Below are 27436 nucleotides of genomic sequence, written 5' to 3'. Positions count from 1 at the left end.
TTTCTCACCTCTTATTGTCTTTGAAATATTTCCTTTCTTACCAGTAAAGCCTTTCAATGCAGGTAGTCTTCTCTCAAACACTTCAGCAAGTACAATTTCCAATAACACTTTACCTGCTAATCCAACATTATTTTCAAAAGTTGCCTTTTTTTTTTTTTTTTTTTTTTTTTTTAGTCAAACTGCATCCATTTCACCTCTTGTCTATAATTACAATCAGAACCTGGAACAAAGTAAAAAGAATTATAATCTATATAGAACTGCAAATGAAAGACCAAGTCTTAATATATCTTAGTACATCAAAATGATTTTTTTAAGTATCAGTGAATATGAAAAATTGTACTATCATTAGAATATTTCCTTTTAGTATTCAAGGAAGTAGCATTTTGACATTCAGGTCTAAGTCTCTTGCAAGAGGTTCCAACTACTGTACTAACATTAACCCTTTTACCCCCAATGGACGTACTGGTACGTTTCACAAAACTCATCCCTTTACCCCCATGGACGTATTGGTACGTCCTTGCAAAAAACTGCTACAGTATTTACATTTTTTTTTTTTGCATATTTTTGATAACTTTATGAGAAACTTCAGGCATTTTCCAAAAGAATGAGACCAACCTGACCTCTCTATGACAAAAATTAAGGCTGTTAGAGCAATTTAAAAACTTTATATTGAAAAATGTACTTGAAAAAAAAATGCCAGAGGGTTAAGGGCTGGAAAGTTCCAAATAGCCTGGGGATAAAACGGTTAAGTCAACGACATTTCACATGGTGATGTACCGTTTTCAAGTGGGGATAGCTTAACTTGGTGAAATGGTTCATGTATCACCATGAACAACAATGCTGTACTAGTCAGGGCCATCCATACTAGGTTGGGTTGCTGTGAGCAATCAGACTAGTCTCTCTACCATCACCAACCCGCAGTGCCCCGCGTGGTGAAGAATATGGTAAAATCTCATACATGAATGACATGTCCAAAACCTCTGTCCAGTAGTGGATTAGAAACTGCTGTATTTGCATTTGTTGTTATTGTAAGGTACTGTATACTCTTACTCGGCATCCACAAATAAAATGACAAATTCGTAAGTCATTTGTATTTTTCCTAACTATACAAACCTTAGCTATTTAATAAGGGTGTTACTTTCTGCGTAGCTGAAATGACGAGCCATTAATTTTTAACGAGGGTTTACTACCCACACCGCTAGTTAGCGGGGTAAGGGAGGGTAGCTTGCTACCCCCCCCCCCTCTCACACACCTGTGCTAAAGCTCACTTTGCTTGGAGGTAGGACTTTAAGGGGGATAGGGCTAGCAGGCAAGTTTTGTTAAATAGCTAAGATTTGCATAGTTAGGAAAAATAAAATTATTTACGAATTTGGCATTTGTTCCGTAACTGGAATACACACCATGCTATTTAATAGGGGGTGACTCAACCATTGGGAAGGGTGGACATCCCAGCCAGTCAGGCTTTTGGCTTTGCCCGGGGACTCCTTATTTGTGTGTAAGCACCCAAGAAATAAGAAGTCCCTGCACCTCGCTAAAATCTTGTTACGCAAGGTCTGCAGCATAAACGAGCTGTGTGTGAAGGTATGAAGAAGTGTGACTCGTCCTAGAAAGTTGTTCTGAAGTTCTTTAGATGGAACTTGTAGACTAGGACTTTCCCACTACCACCTCGTCAGGGTATGGAGACGTAACAGTATTAATCTTAACACTAAGAACACAAAAGAGCATGGCTTACTTGCAGTGGTTTGAGGTCAGCTATGCAGAGAACCCAGGATGCTGCTTTTCCCAAGAGAGGGGATGGTGAAGAAAAGAAAAAGGGCCAGTCAAACCTTTTCATTCATGCAGATTAAAACCGGGTAACAATGCCCTCAACCTTCTGCTACTTGTCCAATGAGGAGCTTGAGGTTTTAAACCAGCTGTTGTGCAGCCACCACAGAACCGATAGAGAACGTATCGAGTCTCCTGTGGGCCTCGTCTTGCAGGTAGTGGGATGTGAACGTTGTTTGACGTTTCCAAACCCCAGCTTGAAGTACCTGCAATTTCTTTTGAAGGCCAGGGACGTAGCTATGCCTGACATCATTTGCTCTGGGGCGACGTGATGGAGGAGCGTCTGGATTCAGTGCCAGATCAATGACCCTGCGAAGCCATGCAGAGATGGTGTTCTTGGTGACCCTCCTCTTAGTCCTTCCTGTGCTGACGAATGGTGCTAGCACACGAGGATGGGCTGCGGCTGTTCTTTTGAGGTACAGCCTCAAGCTCCTTACTGGGCATAATAACAGATGGTCTGGGTCATCTGTTACAGTACGGAGACTAGAAATCCGGAAGGAGTCGAATCAAGGATCCGCTACTCCTGGACTCTGAGTCTTAGCAATAAACTCAGGGACGAAGCTGAACGTTACTCCCACCATCCCCTTAAATGGGAAATGTTATACGAGCGAGAGACCATGAAGTTCGCCGACTCGCTTGGCCGAGGCCAAAGCTAGCAGGAACACAGTCTTCCATGTTAGGTGGCGATCTGATGTCTGGCGTAATGGTTCATAGGGAGGTCTCTTAAGAGACCCAAGAACTCGAACCACGTTCCAAGGAGAACTCTCACTTCCGACTGAGGGCAGGCAAGTTCATAACTATGTATGATTAGAGAAAGTTCTAGCGACAAGGAAATATCCATTCATTTCAGCCTGAAGGCGAGACTTAAGGCTGAGCGATAGCCTTTCACTGCCGAGACTGAAAGGCGCATTTCTTCACGCATATACACGAGGAACTCCGCTTTTGTTGAAAAAGTGGCATCAAGTGGAGAGATATCCCTTCCACGACACCAACCATAGAAGACTTTCCACTTTGCCTGGTAGACTGCTGCTTAAGACTTTTGCAGGTGTCCAGACATCCTGATCACAACTTGTTGCGAAAATCCTCTCCCAGAGAGGAGATGCTGGATAGTTTCCAGGCGTGAAGCTGTAGTGAACCTACGGCTTTGTGGAAGATGTTGGCGTGTGGTTGTTTGAGTATATAGTGTCATGGAGGGAGTTCTCTTGGTGGCTCCGTTAGGAGTTGCAGAAGGTCAGGGAACCATTCTGCGTGATGCTATAGCGGAGCTATGAGGGTCATTGAAAGATAGACCGATGTTCTGGTCTTGTTGAGTACCCTCCTCATCAGACAGAACGGGGGGAAAGGCGTAAACATCGATGTTGTCCCACCGTTGTTGGAAGGCAGGAGCCTGAAGTTCAGGGCCGTTGCAAAGAGGTCCACAGTTAGAGAACCCCACAAAGTCAGGACTTTGTTGGCTACTAGATGATCCAAAGACCACTCGGTACTCTGCTCAGGTTGTCGGCGAGCACATTCCTTATGCCCGGATGAAGCGTGCCTTTAGTTGTATCGAGTGGATTTCGGCCCATCTCAGTATCTCTACTGCTAAATGGGATAGTTGCTGCAAAAAAGTACCTCCTTGTTTGTTGATGTAGGCCACTACTGTGGTGTTGTTGCTTATCACCACCACAGAGTGACTTGCCAGGTACTTTTGGAACTATTAAAGGGCTAGAAAGACTGCCTTCATCACAAGGAGATTTATGTGGAGGTACTTTTCTTGCTCTGACCAGAGGCCTGAGGTCGTGTGGTGCAGCACGTGGACCCCCCACCCTTTTTTTGAAGCGTCCGAAATCAGCATCAAATCAAGGGTGAGGACGAGAAGATCCACTCCTTTTCGTAGGTTCTCGTCTGCCACCCCCCACAGGAGATCCGTCAGTTCCGCAGGTCCCATGGGGATCTGGATGTCCAGTGAGTCGTACGCTTGATTCCACCGGGACTGAGCCGCCACTCGAGGGATCTCATCCTGAGGCGACCATTGGGAACTAGACGGGCCAGCGATGAAAGGTGACCTAGGAGACATAACCACGATTGAGCTGGAAGTTCTTCTCGTCTGAGAAAATGTCTTGCGACCTTCCTCAGCCTTGCTATCCTGTCATCTGATGGGAAGGCTTTGTGGAGAGTGGTGTCTATAATCGTGCCTAGGTATACCAGTCTTTGAGTGGGAAGCAGTGAAGACTTCGAGATTTACCATGATCCCCAGACCTTGGAAAAGTCTCGGAAGTTTGTCTCGGTGTTGAAGAAGGGTTGACACCGAGTCTGCAAGGATTAATCAGTCATCCAGATAACGGAGGAGACTGATGCCAATCCTGTGTGCCCTAGATGATACTAGGGTGAACACTCTGGTGAAGACTTGTGGTGCTGGAGAGAGACCGAAGCACAGCACCTTAAACTGGTACTTTGTTGTCTAGGCTGAATCTTAAGTAGTTCCTTGAAGATGGATGGATTGGGATCTGGAAGTACGCATCCTTTAGGTCCAGTGAGCACATGAACTCTTGCGGTCTTACTGCTAGTCTGACCATGGCCGCCGTCTCCATGCTGAACAGAGTTTGTTTGACAAACTTGTTCAGAGCCGAGAGGTCGATGACTGGTCTCCAGCCTCCAGACGCCTTCTTACCAAGAAAATCTACTGAAGCAGCCTGGGGATCCTTCGAGGACCTCTTGGAGAGCGCCCTTATTCAACAGGGTCTGGACTTCTGCCCAAAGAGCTTGCCCCCTTGCTGATCCCATGGCAAGGGAGTTCAATGACACTGGATTCATCGTCAGGAGAGGTAGAGATGTTATGAACGGAATGTGATATCCTAGACTGATCACTGAGATTGACCAGGAATAGGCCCCGAGTTGCTTCCACCTGTTTGAGCAACTTTGTAGGCATAGCCCCGAGTTGCTTCCACCTGTTTGAGCAACTTTGTAGGCATCCCCCCACTGGTGGAAATGCCGGGGGACTGCCTATCCTAGCATTTACGGCCTCAGCTGCTCCTTCTAGGATTCTTGCCTCCCATGGAGGACTTTTTGTCTTTCCTTTCTTTGTCAGGAAAGGGCTTAGACACCAAGGTCTTCACTGCTGTTGTCGTCGTAGTGGTCTTGACTGGACAGGACTGCTGTGGTGCTGAAGGCTTATAGGGCTTGGATATTAAAGCCCTATGAAGGAGGGAGTCTTGATGAGACTTCCTCCACCTCTCAGCAGCATGTTCCACATCCTTAGGCTCTAACAAGACGGATCCCTCTAGGGAGGAATGTCTGAGCCTATTGATCTTGGCGCTAGGGACCTTCTGACGGAATCTCTCAGCTACTGCATCCCGACATTTCAGGATAGTATTTGCCCACAAGTTCAAGACTCGGTGGGCCAGAAACTCGATCGTGCGAGTACCTGAGAGAAGGAAGGTTTCCATAGCTTTCCTGGTATGTTCTTTGGAGAAGTCCTCAGAACATATCAGGATATCTAAGGTCTCCAACCAGATATCGAGCCACAAAGTGGCTTGCATGGCACACTTCGCAACTTTCTCCTGGTTGAGGATCTCGGCTGCCAAGAATGAGACCTGCTGGTTGGAGTGTCTCTCAAGAGGGAATCCCCTGGTTAGCTCTTCCTGCGAGTGGTGAAGATGAAGAGCTAAACAAGGCTCCTCCAGGATCTCGAAGTACCTCCTCTGCTGTACGCAAGGAGGTGTGAGGAGCTTGTTGGTGGCACCGGAACGGTTGGAGGAGGACATCTCGGAGAGCTGTTGTGACATCTTGTCCCTGGTACTCTTAACCCCTTGAGACCAGGGCAGTGCTGCACTGGTCTTGGAGGGTTTCTGAGTACCAAAGACACGGTCCAAGACCGTGTCCTTACCCTCTCGAGGAGGGATCTCTGGGTCGGAAAACCCGTTGAGAGCCCTCAGAGTCAGAACTTGCCAAAACGCATGTTCTGACTCTTGCTGGTCTCCTCCTGCTGTAGGACTTGCAGCAAAGTCTCCTTCTATCCCCAAAGGCTCTTCTTGGGGAGAGTCGCGGACATTCCCTGAGTGGCTAGCTGGCTCCATCCTAGTCCTAGTAGAGGACTTCGGCAATGTTTTGGAGTCCTTAGATTCCTTCCTGGGAAGGATGTAGGACTCCACCATTGACGAGGATGGCATGTTCCTTTCAATCCCCGACTGAGTAGACCCCTCGGCGCTAGGAGAGGTTTCCCCCATGGGTGCGATGGGGGAAAGTCTCTCTTCGCGTGATTCCCTTGGGGACGGGAAATCTTCGTCCGAAAGGGAAGGAGGGGCAGTCTGAGGAAAAGAAGGAACCTGCCTCGAAGGTCTGCGTGGAGTCAGTTTCGCCCTTGGTGAAGTGACCGCGTCTGGAACTCCTCTTTTTCTCTTCAAAGGGGTAAAAGAAGCCATGGTTGTGTCCCAATTCAGAGAAGACAGGCTTGAAAGCCTGAGTTACGGCTCTGATCAGTGCACCGAACCAGGGCTGTTGGCTGACAGACGCGCTGTCAGACATACCCTTTGAATGGACAGGAATTGAAGGATCCCTGGGAGGAGTCACCATCATTGGTGGGTTCGCCTGTGGTGGATTTGGGATCCTGGACCCCTCTGGATGTTTCCCTTCTCCCACAATGCGCGGTGGTATGCGCTTGCGGGGAGGGGAACGAGGCGATTGTGACCTTGCCGTACATTGTTCAGTAGTCTTAGGCGAGGGAGAATAACGACGCTCGCGCGAGGGAGAATATCGAGCTGGCGCGAGGGAGAACATCGACGCGGGCGCGAGGGAGAATATCGACGCGGGCGTGAGGGAGAATATTGGGGCGCGAGGGAGAATATACAGGGCGCGAGCAAGAATATCAGGGGCGCGAGCAAGAATATCAGGGAGCGAGCGAGAATATCGGGGCGCGGGCGTGCAGGATTATCTTGTTGAGTGCGCGGGAGAGTTCACGCGCATCTATGCCAGCCTTTAAAAGGACGACCTTCCACCGAAGGAGATCGCGAACGATCTGCAGAAAGGTCCAGGACCAAAGCAGGAGCAGTGATGGATGATTGGTCTCGAGGGTCCTCTGCGGTGGACCGCATCGAAGATGTTGAACCAAAGAGGCTCCTCCTCACCGCAGGTGAAGGAAGGCTTCTATAGCGAAGAGGATGGCGAACCTTCCGACGAATGCACCCTCTGGGGGCTATTGGATCAGCAAGCTGACCTTCTGCAGTCCTCTAAAGAGGAGTTGCTGTAAGTGAACTCCATTATTATTATTATTATTATTTTTATTATTATTATTACTACTTGCTAAGCTACAACCCTAGTTGGAAAAGCAGGATGCTATAAGCCCAGGGGCTCCAAGAGGGAAAGTAGCTCAGTGAGGAAAGGAAACAAGGAAAAATAAAATATTTCAAGAGGAGCAACAATATTAAAATAAATATAACTTTAAAAACTATAAAAACTTTTAACAAAACAAGAGGAAGAGAAATAAGATACAAGATAAAACAGTGTGCCTGAGTGTACCCTCAAGCAAGAGAACTCCCAAACCCAAGACGGTGGAAGACCATGGTACAGAGGCTACCCAAGATTAGAGAACAATGGTTTGATTTTGGAGTGTCCTCCTCCTAGAAGAGTTGCTTACCATAGCTAAAGTGTCTCTTCTACCCTAAAAAAGTGGAAAGAGGCCACTGAACAATTACAGTGCATTAAGAAGAATTGTTTGGTAATCTCAGTGTTGTCAGGTGTATGAGGAGAGAGGAGAATATGTAAGGAATAGAACCAGACTATTCGGTGTGTGTGTGTGCATGTGTGTGTAGGCAAAGAGAAAATGAACCGTAACCAAAGAGAAGGATCCAATATAGTACTGTCTGGCCAGTCAAAAGACCCCATAACTCTCTGGTGGTAGTACTTCAATGGGTGGCTGGTTCAAGGGGGAAGAAAAACTAGCAGGAGAGACTGATGATGAACTTAGTTTCTCCCTCGTAGGTTGAACAGGAACGGGAGAAACTAAGCCGTCGGCTACCGTAGAGTTTGGAGTGGAAGAGGTTATGGGTGATACTGCATTAGATACCTCTGACACCACAACGTCGACAAGAGACAGGGGATCAACCTCTGACGGTGACGACGATTGCTTGACAGCGGCACCCAATCGGATGTAGTCAAGCAAAACCTTCTTGGAGAGCGAACCCGTAAGCCCCAAGGAGGACCAAAGCTGAAAAAGGGAGGTTAGTGACATATCCTCCCCCGGGGGGAGAGGTGGAGCTGCTTCGCTAGGGGAAGCAATGGTTTCTCGAAAGAGACTGACCGAGTAGGAGCTTCGGAGGAGGTTTGGGCAACAGGAGAGGCCTTGTGTTTTTCTCCTTTCGAAGCAACCTTCGAAAGAGAAATATCCCGTTTGGATTTCTTCTTCCGTCATCGCGAAAACCTCTCCCAATGGGAGATAGACCACTCCCTACACTTGTTGTTGCTATCACACCGTTAGCCCCTACAAGAAGGACAAAGGGCGTGAGGATCAGTCTCAACCGTGGACATAAATGTTCCACAGGGGTGGTAGGGAAACCCAGGCCAGGTGCGCATGATTGCAGAGGCCAACTACCCATATACAGAACTAGAAAAAGAAAAGACAAAAGCAAATAAATGGCTGCCAAATGACGGCGAGGATAAGAGCGGACACTTCCGACCACCATCCGAGCTGAGAGGAAAGTGAGCTCAAGCACAGGTGTGTCAGAGGGGGGGGGGGGGGGGGGTTTAGCAAGCTACCCTCCCCTACCCCCGCTAACTAGCGGTGTGGGTAGTAAACCCTAGTTAAAAATTAATGGCTCGTCATTTCAGCTACACCGAAAGTATTACCCCTATTAAATAGCGTGGTTTGTTTTCCAGTTACGGAACAAACAATAACTACAACAATACTATTGGTAATTCTTGTACCATCAACCCTTTATCATTGGACAAAAATAATAAAACATTCAGCAATAACATAGTTACTATACTACCCCTTACTATTTCGCTAACTACGTCCTAATTATTTATATGGAGGTTTTACTCCCACAACAGCAACCATTTGTAGGATTTCAAACTCAACTTCCTTCTAACCTATTTTTTGATTTAAACTATAGAAAACCTTGAGATAAATTTTCACTTGTAACATTTGAGGAAATAAATTCTAAAAACTCCAAAGCTGCAATCAACCAACAGTATTTTCCACAACTATGCTATATAATCTGCGTGGGATTTTCCCAGTCAAATTCTGCTTTTCCATAGGATTATCCATTAAACTAAATTACACCCCAATGCTTCGCAACTGAGCAAGCCAAGCTCCCAGCTATAAAGATTTTTATATTGATATCAATAACTTGCAACTTCCAATATGCTACCACTAGTTATAAAAATTAAATATGATAAATTTAACTCAAGGATAAACTAACACTATTACATCTTCACTTGTTAAAATCAAACTGCCTAAATTTGTAAAATTCCAAATGATTACTAGCTATTATCAGGAATGATACAAACATGTTTTTTCTTTCATAACTAAAGATCCAAAACTCCCCTAATAACATAGAATTTACCTATTTTTACTTAATTCGGATCTTATATATAGATCATACCAACTATTTTATATGAATAATTAAACTATAACAACAAAGTCAAACTAGCCAATATTCCTGACATTTCAAGTTTATGATTTATAGTGCTATACAGTATATTCAAAATAAAGCCAGATCGGTAAAGTTATAATAACGAACTTAACATCTTGAGAATAAAATAATTTTTCCTGTAGTAAATAATGTGCTTTCATTGAATTTGACCATTTCAATTGCAATTACACCGAAACCCCGTTGGATCTTTTAAGAACCGGGACATTTTTTAGAAATATAATGGTTTTAGCTCCGCCATGCTTTCACTTCCCTCGCAAAAAAAGAAAAATGTCAAGTTCCTATGTAATGGCAAGCGTTACATGCTGAGCTGCGCACGCTAACCCCATGCATTATTATTTCTTAGGTAACTAAGTTTTCATTTGTAGTGAAAATAAGTCACTTTCAGAGTAAACCGACATTTTTCTATAGGAAACGTGCGTGTTTTTAAGTAGAAAAGCTTTTTCTGTTCGTGACTATAATTAAACCCTTCCTAAAGGAAAAGGGCTTTGTGGTAGAAAAGCTTTTTCCGTCCGTAACTATAACAAAAACCTTTCTAAAGGAATGCCCGTTTATATTTTTAGTAGATGATCTTTTTCCATCTGTAACTATAGTAAAACCCTTCCTAAAGGAATGCCCGTTTATAGTAGAGCATTTTCCGTCCGCAACTAAAATAAAACCACCCGATCTGGGTTCTTCCAAGTTCCCATTGTGGAGATGTGTCTTTGGTAATCCAATTTAGACTAACACTAATGGGGGAGTAGCTTGAATAAATACCAAATTATTATTACTGTATGTTGCTGTTATCCTACAGCATAATACACTCGGACTACAATTAGGTGGCCTTTACGAAAAAATTTTTACTCACGTTAGTAATCTATTCCTAAACTATTTTCTTAAGTCATCACAATTAATAGAACAAAAAATAATTTGCATATCACGATTTAACACAACACATCTTACCAATTTGTAGACTCCAATACAGTTTGCCTTAATTTCGATTTCCAACAATAATTCACACCTACGGCTAACACTCACTCTGAAATGCTTTGATAACGTTGTCATTGAGAACAGGCAACTTTAAGTATGAAATCACAAATTTCTGCAGACGCATCACTTAACAAGATGCCTAGACACATCAGTAATTATCAACAGAAATAGGTAAAATTTGTAGTCTTCTACATCTTTATGTCAAGACCAGAGAGTTTAGCCAATCATATTCATTCGCGACATCCTTTTTGTGAAATGAGGAGCTAAATCCGTTGCTGATTGGCTAGATGGAAAACAAGGAATATAAAAGAATACAATGAGACTTACAGCAAACGGTACGTCATTACAGCACACAGTGACATCTGCTGGTAATGGGAAAATGTAAATTAAACGCCATAGCAGCCATACCGTTTTTTAAACGCAAATAAAACTTGCATAAGTAATTAGCACATAGCCTTAAGATTTGACAACAAGTTTTGTTGGTCTGTGGATTTGACCATTGTAATAAGAGTATTGATTATTGTATCGTCATATCATACAAATATTTATTTTTTTGTGAATTTCTTCTATATAAATAAAAATAAGATAATACAACAAATTAATCTAGTTCAATATTTCTCTTTTGTAGACGCAAAAATATATCAAAGTTGTTATGATAATAGATCGGGGAATTAAGTAAAATTATCTGATTTTATCAAACAAGTAACTTTTATATAATTACAAATAAATCAAAATAAACTTACAAGCTCAATTGTTCACTAAAGATGGTTTTCTTCTTTTGGAAATATTACTTGTAAAACAATAGTTATTCAATTTTATGAGACAAACGTCCGGACAATTTTATGTCAATAATTTAGAATATAGCTTATTCCTAAGTAAACAAAAAATAGTACATTAAATACTATTAAATAATAAATTAACTGAGTTAATTTCATTTCGCCGTTTTTGTTTTCTATACTAATTAGGAAAAAAACAGACATCTTTGGTTTGTGCTGAAACACTTAAATGGTTTGTTATATTATTATTATTATTATTATTAGTAGTAGTAGTAGTAGTAGTAGTAGTAGTAGTAGTAGTAGTAGTAGTAGTAGTAGTAGTAGTATCATTATTATTCTATATAATTTTTCTTCCTCTTGTATTGTTTAAGTTCTTATAGTTTATATAGGAGATATTTATGTTACTCTTAGAATATTTTATTTTCCTTTCCTCACTGAGCTATTTTCCCTGTTGGAGCCCCTGGCTTTATACCATCCTGCTTTTCCAATTAGGGTTGTAGCTTAGCAGGTAATAATAATAATAATAATAATAATAATAATAATAATGACAAACCATTTTTCTTTGCGATTTTCTTATCCATTTCGCTAATAAATATGAAAGAAGAAGAAAATAAACACTAGACAGCTTCAAGGGAGCCATTTGATCGCAACTAAGATCGCTTAAAGGAAGCCTTTCGTTACAATATTAGATATTTCGTAACCGACTGGACGGTGCCGTAAATTTCCTTAACTTTTCGTAGATTCTATTAGTCTGGTTAAATTACATATTATGCAAGTTAATGTTAAAATGAGTTCCGTGGCAGGAGCAGCATGGAAGGTAATTATTCAGATGTGATTAATCAAAAGTTCTAAAGTTTACAGTTATATGTGATTGGATGTGCCGAGAAAGCTTAGGTTAGGCAAATGGGGTATATACTGTATTTGGTAAAGTTTTACAAGTCTACAGGGTATAATTTCGAACAGAAAATATATGTTTTCCGGTAGTAAATAACGTGATTTAACCGAATTTGGATGTGTATATATGATAGCGGCCACCTGTTTATATTATTATGGCTAACTTAGAATACGGCAGACTAAGGGAGTCACAAGTAAGTAAGGACACGGCTTATAGGTTAGGTTAGGGGGGAAAGTTTAGGTTAGTTGATGTCCAATTTTAATGAACGCAGGAGGAACTGGCCGCTGATATACAAAGGCTCCTGAAATTGACCTTCATTTCAACTGCAAACAAACAGAACATCCAGTTCGACTAACTTCAAGTAGCCGAACAAATGGTTGTTGTTTTTGCGGTTGAAATGAAGGTCAAATTCGGTTAAATCACGTTATTTACTACAGGAAAACATATATTTTCCATTGATATGTTAAAATATAATGGCTCTTGTTCCGCCGCTGGCTCGCTTCACTCACCAGAAAACAAAATCATCAAACTCTTATGTACTGGCAAGCGGTAATGTTGAGCTGCGCACGCTAACATTAGCAACGCTAAATATAATGGTTCTTGTTGCGCCACTGGCTATATATATTTCTGAAACTATTCATTTCCGACAGGAAAGTCATTTTCGAAGAGAACGGACCTTTTTCTATAGAAAAAAATAGTTTTTTCTCTAGGTTACATTACCCTGTAATAAACTACAATAGAACCATATATTTACCTTTTGATTTCTGTAGAGGTATTTCGATGGAAAATGAGTGAGAAAAAGATTCCTTGGTCAGGTTAGTTAAGTGCGAAGTGAAGCATTATTGATAGGTCGTCCTTGGTTACCTAAATTTCCTCATCTAAAGTAACCTACAAGCCGTGTCCTTACCTACTTACCAACCCCTATAACCATCCTTAGACTGCCACATTCCTAGTGATTCAGTTGAAAATGGGGCAGTTATGGGGCAACATACAACCTATGGAAATTGATTCCCATTATACTAAATCAAACAAATATAGCCCTACCTAAAAGATCCGCACTTAACGTTACTTAGGTTGGCTTGTCCTAACCAGATGGGATAATGCCTGCCTCCATGTAATATTGTTATCATTAATAGCTAAGCCACAACCCTAGTTGGAAAAGCAGGATGCTATAAGCCCAAGAGCTCCAATACGGAAAAATAGCCCTGTGAGGATAAGAAATAAGGAAATAAACTATTGTAGTCTATCTGGAAAGAAATAGAAAATTAAAATGAAATATTTTGAGAACAGTAAAAACATTGAAACAGATCTTTCATGTATAAACTATAAAAAGAGACATGTCAGCAACCTAAAAACATTTGCGGCAAGTTTGAACTTTTGAAGTTCTACCAATTCAACTACCCGATTAGGGAAATCAATCCACAACTTGGCCACAGCTGGAATAAAACCTCTAGAATACTGTGTAATATTGAGCCTCATAATGGAGAAATCATGACTATTAGAATTAACCCTTCAGTTATCTTTCATAGTATTAGGTGGTAGATGTGTCCACCGTTCTTTAAACTACTCTCGCGCATAAAACTTTGATCTTATAGGGCACGTATTCAAGTTTCTGTTACCACTATACTATATTATTATTGATGTGAAAAAATTTTGGCTTAACTTTACCTGACTGCTGTTCAGAGATACTAATATTATTCATGATTAATAACATGGTGTCCTGGGTCGGAGTTCTAGGTTAGATAGGGGAATGTGAGGATTTGATATTTACAGGCGATGGTACACAAGTACTGTATGGAAATGAGTTATTGGCTTCAAAACTTTAGTTTATCATCCCCCCCCGGGCTAATTGCTCCAATCTAATCCGAAAATGTAAACAGAATTTATGGTCTAAGTAACTTAGTCAAGTCGAGATCAGAGACTGGTTTAAAGGTTTGAAAGACCGCTCATGAATGGCAGAGGCAAGAGCGACAATGCCCTAGAGATTCACTATATATACATACGATAAGAGCCCAAGTCCCCTCTCTATCACGCAAGGACCAGGGAGGGCCAGGTAATGGCTACTGTGGACTTGACAAATAGACATATGGGCTCCCATCCCTAGTTCACAAGGATAGTAAGGATACAAACATGCTTAGACACTTTTCAATAGTTGAACTCCCGTCCAACAGACTGTCAGACAGGAACGTTTCCAGTAGGCTACCACATATATTAGAGTATGACGCAATAACTTTTATGCATCCTACTTTACTGCGAGCTTTGGTCTCTAGATCCAGACCCCTACCCTAGGCGATATGGGTAGACATTAAAAAGAGAAATTAAGTTATAACACCAGCTAGTCTAAAGTATTCTTGTGTCATTAAACTACTGTACAGTAGCAGAATTTGCAAATAGCGCATGAGTTGCTATCAGTGTTCAGTATTATCTAACCAGTTATAGCCAAACCTCAAGTGTTCTGTATTTTTAGGCCTTCATGAAGATTGAGAAAGGCTAAGAAAAAAGGTAGTGTATCTGGAAGTTGTAGACATCTAATTTCCAGTCAAATGCATAGTTATAAGAGCTAATCTCGTTTTTCAATTAGTGCAATTACTCATTATTGCCTTTGCCAAAACTGAACATTTTGTGAAATTTATGTACTGTATTCACCTGTCATTGTTTATTTGTTGGTTTGTGAGCAATTTTACACAAACTACTCAACTGATTTTTATCAAACTTGATACAGTAGTCATGTCAGATATGACCCAAAGATGAATCCGTAACATTTTGAATAAAGTAGATCTAAGTACAAGTACGCAGCAGTACTTTTAAAATAATCGCAATTTTAAGAAACGGCAAATATTTTGTTAGTTTATTTTTTGTTTGGTAATAAAATTATGCAAAAATTATTGATCTAATTTCAACAAAACGTGGTGAAGGTGTGGGATATGACCCAAGGACAAATCCATTCGATTTTGAAGAAAATACATAGAAGTACAAGTAAACAGTTGAAAATAAGACTGCTTAGCGTGGCGAAGTCATGTTCTCTACTGATTGCCCCTTTAGTTTTGTAATGTAATATTACCCACCTACTGTTGTAATAACATTGTATGTTGATGTTGCAGTTCTGACATGATGTACCCAAATGGTTGTATCACTTCTACTCCCACTCATGCCTTTTATGTAACAGCTTTTACAGTTAACTATTTATTTTACCAAAAATCTTCTTTTATTTTGATAAAGATCTTACTCCAACTAGCTTTGGTAAGAAGAGCACAATGTGGAAACTGGGGCTGCATGTTATGAACTGTTGCAATAGCTTTTATTAAATTACCTTGGCCTTAAAGTTTGTTATTATTTTTTCCAGGCTGTGAAACCTCACATCCCAATGATTAAGTTTCGTAAAGGTGGCATCTCCGAGTTAGGTAACTATAAATATTTATGTTATTGGTGTACTTATGCCTAACCCTTAAAGTTAACTTGAACAGTTTGCATTACTTTCTTACTAACACCTTGAATTCCTGAAAATTTTTCTGTTATTTTAAAAGCCATAATTGTAAAATTTTATATCATAATTTATATATACCCACAATGTACTGTAAATATGAAATGCAAAGGAAATTTTAAGAAATCAAGATTTTCTCTACTTTAAACCGCATAGAATTATTAGGAGATATTAATCATTAAGAACTCGAGCTGTAATCCGAGCTGGAAAAGCCTACTGGTCCAAACCCAAGTTCCCCTATAGGGGGAGCATTCACACTTGACATATTGATATCGGGGGGGGGGGGGGGGGGGGAGTTCCATTCCAGCATAGACACCATTTAATTGTACAGTAATAATGTATAAAGTATTTAATTGTAGAAATGAGTGACGAGTGAGAAACGCTCCGGATACTTGAAAAGCTATGATTTGAAGTGAACAGTAAATTTAGTCAGTACTTCATTAGTATTAAATGATGATCTTTTTCCGTCAATAAATTGGATCTAGTAATTCTTCAGCACTGAAATGTATTCTTTATCATTATAATATTCTTGTAAGTACCTTGGGTTACAAGTTTAATTCGTTCTGGGAAGAAGGGGGCTTCCTAAAATATTCATATCCTTAAGAAATTTTTTCATAAGAGATAAAGGAAATTCACTTCATGAGATCATGTCTGTAATACTTTTTTGGGCTCAAGCCATGGCGTCCTGATGGAAGGTTCCTGTTTGGTAGCTTCCTTGGGTATAAGACTACTAAGATATTCCCAGAGAATTTAACCACAGGTTATCACAGAATTCTAACTTCTGGAGCGAGTATCTCAAAGGTTTCCCTTTAAGACATCGTAATACAACAGGGGACACGCATGCTTGGTCGTGCCACATAGCTATCTCCACCCCGAACAGAGTTAACGCTTCGGTGTGTAAGGGCTGAGAATAGCTGGGAGCCGTTCCACAGCTAATCTCACTCGTGGCTACTACTGATACTCGAGACGTAAACAAACGGACGCCATTGCTCTAATGACGTCACGCGCGTCTTCATCCTTTGTTTAGTAGCTGCCCTACTTAGACGGATTTTCCCTTGTGTGAACTTTATCGCTTTGCATCTTCGCTATGTCGTTACCTTCAGCCTCGCCTTCTTCTGGAAAGTTGAGTACAAGGTTCCAGTATTGTTTAATTAAGCTCTGGCCGTAAAGTAAATATTATTTCGCGAAATAATTGATGTTTTGTGGCAGAGCTGTGCCTCTACCGGACCCGCCATTTTATGGCGTCGTTGTTGTTTTGCATGTCTTATTTAGTTAGCCACAACAACGCTTCCGGCATTATATACTAATCGAATACATTAGTTTATTTAGTCTTCATAGCTAGGAACTTTTATATCGTGTTTAGACGCTTTTTATCGGTCATCGATTGACCTCATACCAGTCGGCTACTATAGCCCCCAGGCCAGGAGCCTATATACAAGTGTTCATGCATGATTTATCAGTGATCCTAGACTAAGTTATGAAGATAGTGGCATTATTATTTTACAATACTTTTGACTAGTGATGCAAATGTTTTCGCCTTCAGGGACCATATAGGGGATAGGCTAGTCAGTGATTCTTTCTAGCCTAACCTAACCTTAGGACCCCTATATGCTTCCTTCATCCCCTGCCTTGGCACTCCCTCTAATTAGCCTTGATCCCTTTTCTGAGTAAAGGGATTTATTGTCTAATAGAGTATTATATCGCCTCTCAGTCCTCCCTAAAGGAATGAACCTCCTTTAGGATTGCGTCTGAGAGTGAGGTTAGGCTAGCCTACCTCTATGGCTAGGATAGTCTACGACTTTCCTGCGATAGCGATACGTCTTCTTCCTTGCCTAGTTCAGGACTTTTAGCCCTGATCTAGGCCGGGTTAGGAAGGTTTCTCTGTTCCATGCTGAAACTGTACTCTTGCACCGTTTTAGCCGATCAGCCTAATCTTAGGTTAGGGAGTGTCCTCCCTTCCCTTTGTGGCCGCTCTGGTACAGAAACCCTTCCTGGGAAGACCCCTCTCTTCTCCCTCCCCACCTATCTCTTGTATAGCCTAGCCTATGCTTAGGTTAGTTTATACTCATCTGTCCCCTGTCCTACAAATCCTCCTTAGGGTGGATGAGTAGGGCTACCCGAGCTTCCCTGTGCTGTCCGCTCTGGTACATATACCTTCATAGTGTCCTATAAGGTTAGTTACTAGTGTAGCTCTGCATAGGGGAGTCTCCCCCCCCCCCCCCCCCTCTTGGGTGTTCCCTAGTCCTCCCTTGGGCTACCTGCTCCCGGTCCCTAGTGACCCCTGCTTATGGATGCTAGAGCCTGTCTCTATCATGGGTACACCCCCTCAGGGAGGGGGAGGGATGTCTGGAACCCTGACGGTACTTCCTGCATCCTTTCCCCCCTCCCCCTGTCTCTCTATCTATCCGGGTGCCGGTCTCTTGCCGCCTCTTCTGCCGGCAATACCTGCCTCCCTCTTGGTGACTTCCCTACCCTTGCCGCCAGCCCCCCGTGTACCGAGGGACTGCCGGCTGCCGCCGGCTACTACCGGCAGCTCTCCTACTCCTATCTAATCGTCCGCTTGCCGGTCGATCTCCGGAGTGCCGGCATATACTGCCGGCAACCCGATACTACCTGTACCATCCTTACCCCAGTCACCAATCCGGCATCCTCCGGCTGCCGGAGCCGCCGCTCCCTGCCGGCGTGCCGCCGTTGTGCCGGCGGCCGCCATCCTGGTATCTAACTGACTTTGAAAATTGTCTGTTCTAGTGCCAGAATCTATGCTGGAGCGAGCTCCGGCGTGCCGGCGGCTTGCCGGATGCCCCGGAGGCGTCAAGAATACTTGCACCCCCTCTCTGTAGCTATCATAAGACTAAGATAGCCCTACCTTGCAAATAGATAAGCTGCTCTGCTTCTAAGATCAGTACCTAGTACTGCTCTATTCGTGATCATGCTGTCTCTTTGCATTCTTCTATTTCCAGCATGCTATGTGCATCTTAGCGCGGCTGGTTGCCAGAAGCAGTTACCCTTAATGAGGCCTTCTGGCTCTTATCTGGGAACCGAATGAATTCGATCCCAACCTTGTCCTTGGCTTTCCATGGAGTTCCAATATAATGGGAATCCTAGGAAACTATATCCAATGATCTCGGTCATTTGGATTATCCCAGGACCAAGCCTATGGTAACCAGCCGGGCGAGATGCATGGAGCGTGTTCTCCTTTACTGTTTCATTCTCTATGCATCACACCTTCTTTAAGTTAAAATTAATGATTAATATTAACTTAATTTAAGAGCCATTCCTATGACTCCCCCATACTCATTTTCTCTTTCTTCCACAGGAGGAGCAGATGAAGTGCGATTTCGCCTACTGTGCTGTGAAACGCTCGCAGTTTTACGGACATACGGCGTGCAGGACTCACGCCCCTTGCTCAGACAAGAAAGGGGATTGGAAGTTCTGGATTCCACTGGAATGTACGGTCTGCCAGGCCTACCTAGTTGAGGCCTTCCATAACCCTCCCTCAGCGGAGGTTAGAGACATTGCTCGTGAAAAACTGCGCAAGTGGGTGCGTGGTTTTCAGAGAAATGCTACTGGACCGTACCTGGCCACCGAAGAACTGAGGTCCCTGTTGTTCCCTAAGGCCTCCCCTGACTCAGTGGTTCCAAAGGAAGCAATCCCCACTGTCCAAATTACGGTGGAACCTGATGTGGTCATGGCTCAGTCCATGCACGAGTGTCGTTTAGATTCCGAGGATGATTAACAGATCTCTGACGTCTCGGAAGACACGGAGAAGACGCTTATGGCTCAAGGAGCCGAAGAGGACGAAGACAAGGTGGAATACACCGAGTCGGAGATTGGAGCTACTCCCTCGTCCATCCCTCCGCCTACTCCTACACCGACGGAAATGTCCATCCCGTCTACCTCCTCGACCCCGGATCCTTCCTCTTCTACCCAAGAACTGATCCGACTGATTAGAGCTGTCATGGACGACAGACTGAAGGAGAACCAGGAGTCCATCAGGTCTATGATTGGATCCAGAGACCCGAAGAAGATCTCGGTCAAGGATCTCCCAGCTTGCTCTCATGCCAACCCGTGGAGGTATGCAGAGCATATGGTTATTGCGACCGGCAGGATCTTTGTTAGTGACAAAATCGGCACGGTCCCGTTGGAAGATGTGGAGTTCTTCCCAAGCTTCGAGGCCTACCCGGACTGTTACGTCCGGCTTCGTTCCGAACCTGCCTCGAAGGAGGAGACCGAACCTAAAGAAGAGATAGTGTTCGATCTCGCAAAGGCCCAGGCTATGCTAGCCTCCGCATTTAAGAGCAGGGGCTTTACCTGCTCTAAGCTTCCTGCCTTGAGCAAGAAGCATCCTACATATGTCGCACCTGACACTGCGATTCTTCCATTTTTGGAAAAGGCCTTGGCTGCATGCCTTAAAGCGGCGGAAGAAGGGAAACCCTGCCCTGCACTGGAGGAGTGCAGACCCTTCTCCATCGTGACACCCCCTGACACTAGACAATGGAAAGATGTCCAACATACTTTCGTCGTGGGTAGGCTCGATCCTGACGTCGCCGGACGTCAGTTTAATGAAGACCTCCCTAAGCTCAATGATCACCTCCTTCGCCGGGAACAAGACACGAAGGAGAGGCTTGCGGCATCTCTTTCTCATCAAGTCCAACTTGAAGTTATGGCCTGTGACACAGCAGTACCCGATCACTACATGGTACTGGCCAAATCCCACTTACTCACGGTAATGAAGGACTTGTACCATTTCATAAAGGCTCGTAGAGCCTGTCGTGAATTCGTGTTTGTCGGTGCCACCGTGAAACACGAACCCCGGAGGCTGATTTCCTCCAACATCTGGGGAAAGCACCTGTTTCCTTCTGACCTTGTCAAGGAAATAACTGACAGAGCCGCCACGGAGAATAGGAACCTTCTCCACAAGTGGGGCATGTCCAGAAAAAGGAAAACCTCTCAGGACGATGGACCTCAGCCTAAGAGGAAACCTCAGAAGCCGAAACCCCAGCAACGTCAACAACGACGTCAGTTTCCGGGACCCGCTACCTCCCAAGTGGTTGCCCAACCACAACAGACCTTTCAATTGGTACCCCAACCGGTGTTGTCACAGTCACCGGTCTTCACCCCTGCCTTTGAGCAGCCATCCACTACCTTTCATGCCAGAGGTAGAGGCTCGTCCAGGGGTGCAAGCAGAGACGCCTCTCGTCGTCCCTCCAGAGGTAGAGGAGGAAAGGGAGCTAGCGGCCGAGGCAACAAGTCCTCGGGACACCAGAAGCAATGAAGTGCTTCCGGTGGGAGGAAGACTCCGCCAATTCCAGGATCGTTGGACCTTCGATCCTTGGGCACACAGCATCATCAAGAACGGTCTAGGCTGGAGTTGGGTGCAACCACCCCCAATCTTCCAGCGGTTCTTTCAACAATCGACCCCCATTCTGGAAGAATATGTTCTAGACCTCTTGAACAAGAAGGTGATAAGGAAGGTAAAGTCCACCAGGTTCCAAGGGAGACTGTTTTGCGTTCCCAAGAAGGACTCAGACAAGCTCAGAGTCATTCTGGACTTATCCCCCCTCAACAAGTTCATAGAGAACAACAAATTCAAGATGCTGATGCTTCAACAAATAAGGACCCTTCTGCCTCAAGGTTCCTACACGGTCTCTATAGACCTGGCGGATGCCTATTGGCACATTCCAATGAACCATCACGCTTCCTCCTACCTAGGATTTCGACTCCAAAGAAAAAGCTACGCCTTCCGGGCCATGCCATTCGGCCTCAATGTGGCCCCTCGGATCTTCACAAAGCTGGCGGATGCCATAGTACAACAGCTCCGCCTAAGAAACGTCCAGGTGATGGCCTACCTCGACGACTGGCTAGTCTGGGCTCCATCGCCCGAAGAGTGTACAAAGTCTTGCGACGAAGTTACCCAGTACCTAGAACACCTGGGATTCAAGATCAACGAGAAGAAATCTCGCCTCTCTCCGGCTCAGAAGTTTCAGTGGCTGGGAATCCACTGGAATCTTCAGTCACACCGCCTTTCCATCCCCCAGAAGAAAAGGAAGGAAATAGCAGGGTCTGTCAAGCGACTACTGAAATCCAAACGCATTTCAAGACGACAGCAGGAACGAGTTCTAGGCTCTCTACAATTCGCCTCAGTGACAAACCCAGTGCTTCGTGCACAGCTAAAGGATGCCGCGGGAGTCTGGAGACGATCGGCATCCATCGCTCGAAGAGACCTCAAGAGACGGCTTCCAAACAGACTTCGACGCCTCCTAAAGCCGTGGTCGGAAGCAATGGCCCTGAAAAGGTCCATTCCTCTCCAACACCCTCCTCCATCACTCAACATCCACACGGATGCCTCACTGGAGGGCTGGGGAGGTCACTCCCACCTGAAACAAGCTCAAGGGACCTGGTCTCCACTATTCAAGACGTTCCACATAAACATCTTGGAGGCCATGGCGGTCCTTCTTACTCTGAAGAAGCTATCCCCGCCGCCCTCGATCCACATCCGTCTAACCCTAGACAACTCGGTGGTAGTTCGTTGTCTCAATCGCCAGGGCTCAAGATCGCCCCAGATAAATCAGGTGCTTCTCCCAATCTTCCGTCTGGCGGAGAAGAAGAAGTGGCACCTGTCTGCAGTTCACCTACAAGGATTCCGCAACGTGACAGCGGATGCTCTATCTCGGACAAACCCGATAGAGTCGGAATGGTCTCTAGACGCAAGATCATTCTCCTTCATCTCTCATCAAGTCCCAGAACTTCAGATAGATCTCTTTGCAACGAGCGACAACAATCAACTTCCTCTGTACGTAGCCCCGTACGAGGACCCCAAAGCAGAAGCGGTGGACGCCATGTCACTGGACTGGAACAGATGGTCGAAGATATACCTGTTCCCTCCCACCAACCTTCTGTTGAAAGTCCTCTCCAAACTGAGAACCTTCAAAGGGACAGCGGCCCTAGTGGCTCCCAAGTGGCCCCGGAGCAACTGGTACCCCCTGGTCCTGGAGCTGCAGCCCAAGCTGATCCCTCTCCCGGGCCCAGTTCTCTCTCAACAAGTACAGAAGTCGACTGTCTTCGCTTCATCATCGAAAATCAAGGACCTTCATCTCATGATTTTCTCTCCCTTGCCGCAAAGAAGAGGTTTGGGATCTCGAAGAAAAGTCTAGACTTCCTAGAGGAATACAAGACCGAATCCACGAGACGGCAATATGAATCATCCTGGAGGAAATGGGTCTCCTTTGTTAAAGCAAAAAATCCTAAAGAAATCACCATTGATTTCTGTATGTCCTTCTTCATTCACCTTCATGGACAAGGATTAGCAGCCAATACGATTTCAACCTGCAAATCGGCTTTGACTAGACCAATTCTATATGCTTTCCAAATTGATCTGTCCAACGACATCTTTAACAAACTGCCGAAAGCATGTGCTCGCCTACGCCCAGCACCCCCTCCGAAACCGATCTCCTGGTCACTAGACAAGGTGCTCCATTTCGCCTCCAACTTGGACAATGATTCATGCCCCCTCAAGGATCTGACTCAGAAAGTTATATTTTTATTTGCTCTCGCCTCGGGAGCTCGAGTCAGCGAAATAGTGGCATTATCAAGAGAAGAGGGACACATCCTGTTTGCTGATTCAGGAGAAGTGACCCTCTCCCCTGATCCGACGTTTCTCGCCAAAAATGAATTACCCACCAAAAGATGGGGCCCTTGGAGAATATGCCCCCTGAAGGAGGATGTCTCTCTATGTCCAGTAGAGAGCCTCAAGGTCTATCTTCGCAGAACTTCAAACTTTGGTGGAGGCCAACTCTTCAAAGGAGAAACATCGGGCAGCGACCTGTCACTGAAACAATTAAGAGCGAAAATCACCTACTTCATTCGCAGAGCGGATCCGAACAGTACACCCGCTGGTCATGATCCTAGAAAAGTGGCATCTTCTCTGAACTTCTTTCAGAGCATGGACTTTGAGAGCCTTAAAAACTTTACGGGCTGGAAGTCCTCGCGAGTTTTCTTTAAACATTATGCGAAACAAGTGCACGAAATCAAACATTTTGTGGTAGCCGCAGGTAGTGTTATGAAACCTGCACCTAACTCTGCGTAGAACAGTGAGTTACTTGGGACTCTAACTCTTCGGGTGCCTATGTTGACCCTCGAGTGATTCATAGTGATGTCTAAAAACACTTAGTGCTTTTATAACTGTTCTTATCCCAGGTGAAATGTCATAGTGTCACACAAGTGCCGCATGCCTTGAGCATGATGTGTTATTTAAAGACTTGCGTTCCTCGAGAACGAGTACCTACTAATCCTGAAATTCCCTTTCAGATTCAAGAGCAAGCCTTTATTTCTATGTACATTATTATTACTGTAAATGAACTTTACTTTTGCTGTAAATTATTTAATTTCTGCATTGTGAAATAAAATTTCTATTTTATTACTTATGCGTCTCTTTCAGCTCCTACTTACTATGAAATACATACTGTCATAGTTTTATTTATTCCTCCTTTCTTATGGTCATGAAGAATTTAAGATGTCTATTCCTAAATTATATTCACCTTGTCTCAGTAAGGTTCCTACACGAATACTTACTTCTGATAATCAGGAGATGAACTCTACACACAGTGCCCAACCACCACTGGCCTACTTCAGAATGTTCCTATACAAATATCAAACATTCTGCTTCATCTCTAAGCTCTTAAAAGTTCTTCTGTCAAGATGAATAGCCCTTCAATACCACTTTGACGTCGGCATAGCCCATTGGAACTTCCTACCAATGGGGGGCAGGATATTTCGTTCCTATGGTTCTTACCTAAGATTACTTTGCTGTTTTGTCAATGCCTAGGCACTTAACTCTGGGGGAAAATCTACCACGATACATTGATTCTCTGGTACTCTTCCATCAGGACGCCATGGCTTGAGCCCAAAAAACGGATTTTGAGCGAAGCGAAAAATCTATTTTTGGGTGAGATAGCCATGGCGTCCTGATGGACCCTCCCTACTACTTCGTTCAGTTTGTTCCCACCCTACACAATTGTATCATGGTGATGGGCAGCAACTGGCGCCAGGATAAAGACGCGCGTGACGTCATTAGAGCAATGGCGTCCGTTTGTTTACGTCTCGAGTATCAGTAGTAGCCACGAGTGAGATTAGCTGTGGAACGGCTCCCAGCTATTCTCAGCCCTTACACACCGAAGCGTTAACTCTGTTCGGGGTGGAGATAGCTATGTGGCACGACCAAGCATGCGTGTCCCCTGTTGTATTACGATGTCTTAAAGGGAAACCTTTGAGATACTCGCTCCAGAAGTTAGAATTCTGTGATAACCTGTGGTTAAATTCTCTGGGAATATCTTAGTAGTCTTATACCCAAGGAAGCTACCAAACAGGAACCTTCCATCAGGACGCCATGGCTATCTCACCCAAAAATAGATTTTTCGCTTCGCTCAAAATCCGTTATTTACACTAAATTCAAAAGGTTTCTTAATGTTAAGTATTGCTGAAATTGTAATTCCTAATATCAGAAATGAATAAAAATAAATAATTCACAAGGAAAAATACTTTAGAAATCATTGACAAAATATCTCGCACTTTACCTTTGAGGAGAGTCGTGGGTGGTGTGAGGGAGATGAGAAAGGAGGAGTGGGGGTTCATTCACTTAGAAGAACCTCCATACATGAGAACTTCTGGTAAAATATTGCGAGTTATCTCACTTGAATGACATTCATTATCCGTAGCTTAATAGCTTCATTTATGCCACTGTTTTCTATCTTTTACATTTATCTGGTTCCAATCTCCTTTTGACTATTTTATGATTTTCTTGGCCATATACCTATTCCTTGGCTGCTACTCCCCTATCAACCATTCTGAGATGAAAACTTCAAAAAATATTTGATGGAAACACAGGATTATATCTACAGTTTATGTTGTTAGATGTTCAAAGTCCTTTTCATGTTAGAAAAGGAGAGCTTTACATTCAAATTTGTATTTTCATTTTAGCTCATGGTGCTCCTCAACCTGCTACTGCTGGAGCTGTAGCAAATCCCACTGCCCCTAAACCATCTGCTGCTGCTGCTGCTGCGCCTGTTTTAGAAGAGTGGCAGACCCCCCTTAAGTATCGCCGACGTCCAATCACTCAAGATGAAATTGATTACATTAATGTAAGTTTTCAACACAATCTCTTACTTTTTCGCATTTCAACAAATAGGAAAACCATTCCTGTATTATGTTCAGACTCCTGTCGTAAAAAAGTACGATAGATCTAACAAGCAATGAAAACAAACCATTTTCCGGGGCTACCAACTAATCTATAGCCATCTCATGATCACCTGGGAGTGGTGGTCGTCCTAATCAGTACAGTACCCTACGTGTAGTATTGCTTAAATTGGCCTCAAAGCAAGACATTCATATTCATGGTCGGGTTTATTTGGGTTGTGTATTTGGTATACCCTTTTTGTGACTAACGTAATTTCATCTAGAAATCTCTCCTAACATTTGAAAAGCAGCCGTCGATTGAATGGAAAGAGTGATAAAATCTTAGGATTTCAAGAATTTATTGTGTTATGACTTATTCAGCTCTGAAAGTACTTTTGTTCGGCATTAGGGTACTGTCTGAAATATATTTTTTCATTGTATCTTGCTAATGACAGAATTACTTTTTCTAATGACACTTACATGCATTGTTCTTTTTCCATTTCAGAGGGGAGGTCCAGCGTAGAAAGGCATGTGCCCTAGTCAAAATGCATTAATTTTGTGTAAATAATGGTTAATATGCTCCTAGCTATTTATTAAAATCCTGCAGAGTTGTATGCAACTGTATAGTGTGATCACTCTGTATCTTAGAATAAATTAGAATGGAGTGATGCATTTTACCCTCAAGTAACATTAATACTTGTACATTTCTTTTTGTCTGGCTTCAGTTAGCTATATTGTGAATAAATAAACCTTGTTGAATATATAATATGTATGGGTCTATCATAAGTTACACATTGCAGTATTTGTACACAAAAGCATACAGAAAATAAAGCTGTGATAATCAAAACCCTGTATAATTTTTAATGTTACAAAGTATCCGCATAGTATGAACATGTAAATAAACTGATTAACGGTGTTAGATACTTATTGCCTTGTTTCACTGTTCTTCTTTGGGTTTTCATAATACTGAACAGTTAATAACAGCTGTGACTGTGTGAACTGACTCTGGCATTTGGGCAGATGTGGAATATTTTATCAACTCCTGAAACCAGTTCTACATTGTGATGTACCAATTTGTTATATTATGTGATACTAAAACAATTACATAAGCAGCTGCTCCTTTACTTATCTGATATTTTTATAAAGGAAAACTTGTCATTCAAAATATCTCCAGTTAAATAACAAACTATTGTGAATGATGTATTATTTCCATGAAACTTCCCAACATTCATTGCTATTGCCTCCGATGGAAGGAACAAATTCAACTCTTTAATTTGCATAAATAATCTAAGCTTTTCCTATTGGGTATGATGCATTCTCTTCCAAAACACCCCCTGACATTAGAACTTACTGCCTCCCAAGGTGTTGACTTGGCTGGAAGCATAGCTGTTCTTCTGGTTGGCTTTTTTCTTTTCTTTTCATATCATGGTTATCAGCAACCCATTTGCCTCTGCCATTTTATGTTATTTGGGGTTTCTTTGGAATATGTTTCTAGTTCAAGATAGTAAGGTATATAAGTTTGTTGAAGCTTGAATTTGTTATACTATCCCTGCATAGTTAAAAATTATTTATGAAGGTATCAGATCTGTATGAGGAACGCCATCGGTCAAGACGAAGTAGGCTTGATGGAAGGTTGATGCAATGAGTATAGAGATACACCAGAGCATAAGATGCAAGTGTATCATGCTTATGTAAA

General features: G+C 43.2%; 1 protein-coding gene and 1 long non-coding RNA gene across 12 annotated transcripts in view; one reads left to right on the top strand and one right to left on the bottom strand.

Annotated features, from left to right (window-relative positions):
- LOC137622290 (uncharacterized) overlaps window positions 1-10649 on the bottom strand; it is a 58522-nt gene extending 47873 nt beyond the window's left edge. For 2 of the 11 annotated variants that reach the window (XR_011040401.1, XR_011040403.1), the window contains exons 1-2: window positions 10392-10642; window positions 9-220 (exon numbers count right to left, since the gene is read on the bottom strand). This is a non-coding gene — a long non-coding RNA (uncharacterized lncRNA). Of the gene's footprint in view, window positions 1-8; window positions 221-10391 lie in introns of all 11 variants that reach the window. The other 9 variants (XR_011040410.1, XR_011040400.1, XR_011040399.1 and 6 more) reach the window with 9 other exon arrangements.
- Window positions 10650-11854: 1205 nt separating this feature from the next.
- LOC137622838 (alpha-ketoglutarate dehydrogenase component 4-like) lies at window positions 11855-26937 on the top strand. Its single transcript, XM_068353420.1, has 4 exons — window positions 11855-12011; window positions 15433-15490; window positions 25546-25706; window positions 26246-26937. Exons 1-4 carry the CDS (start codon window positions 11964-11966, stop codon window positions 26261-26263), a joined length of 285 nt encoding a protein of 94 aa, XP_068209521.1. The 5' UTR covers window positions 11855-11963; the 3' UTR covers window positions 26264-26937.
- Window positions 26938-27436: the final 499 nt, after the last annotated feature.

This window comes from Palaemon carinicauda, chromosome 29 (genome assembly GCF_036898095.1).
Source record: "Palaemon carinicauda isolate YSFRI2023 chromosome 29, ASM3689809v2, whole genome shotgun sequence".
Lineage (NCBI taxonomy): Eukaryota > Metazoa > Arthropoda > Malacostraca > Decapoda > Palaemonidae > Palaemon > Palaemon carinicauda.
The sequence above is the reverse complement of the archived record's forward strand: the minus strand, read 5'-3'. Positions and strand labels throughout refer to the sequence as shown.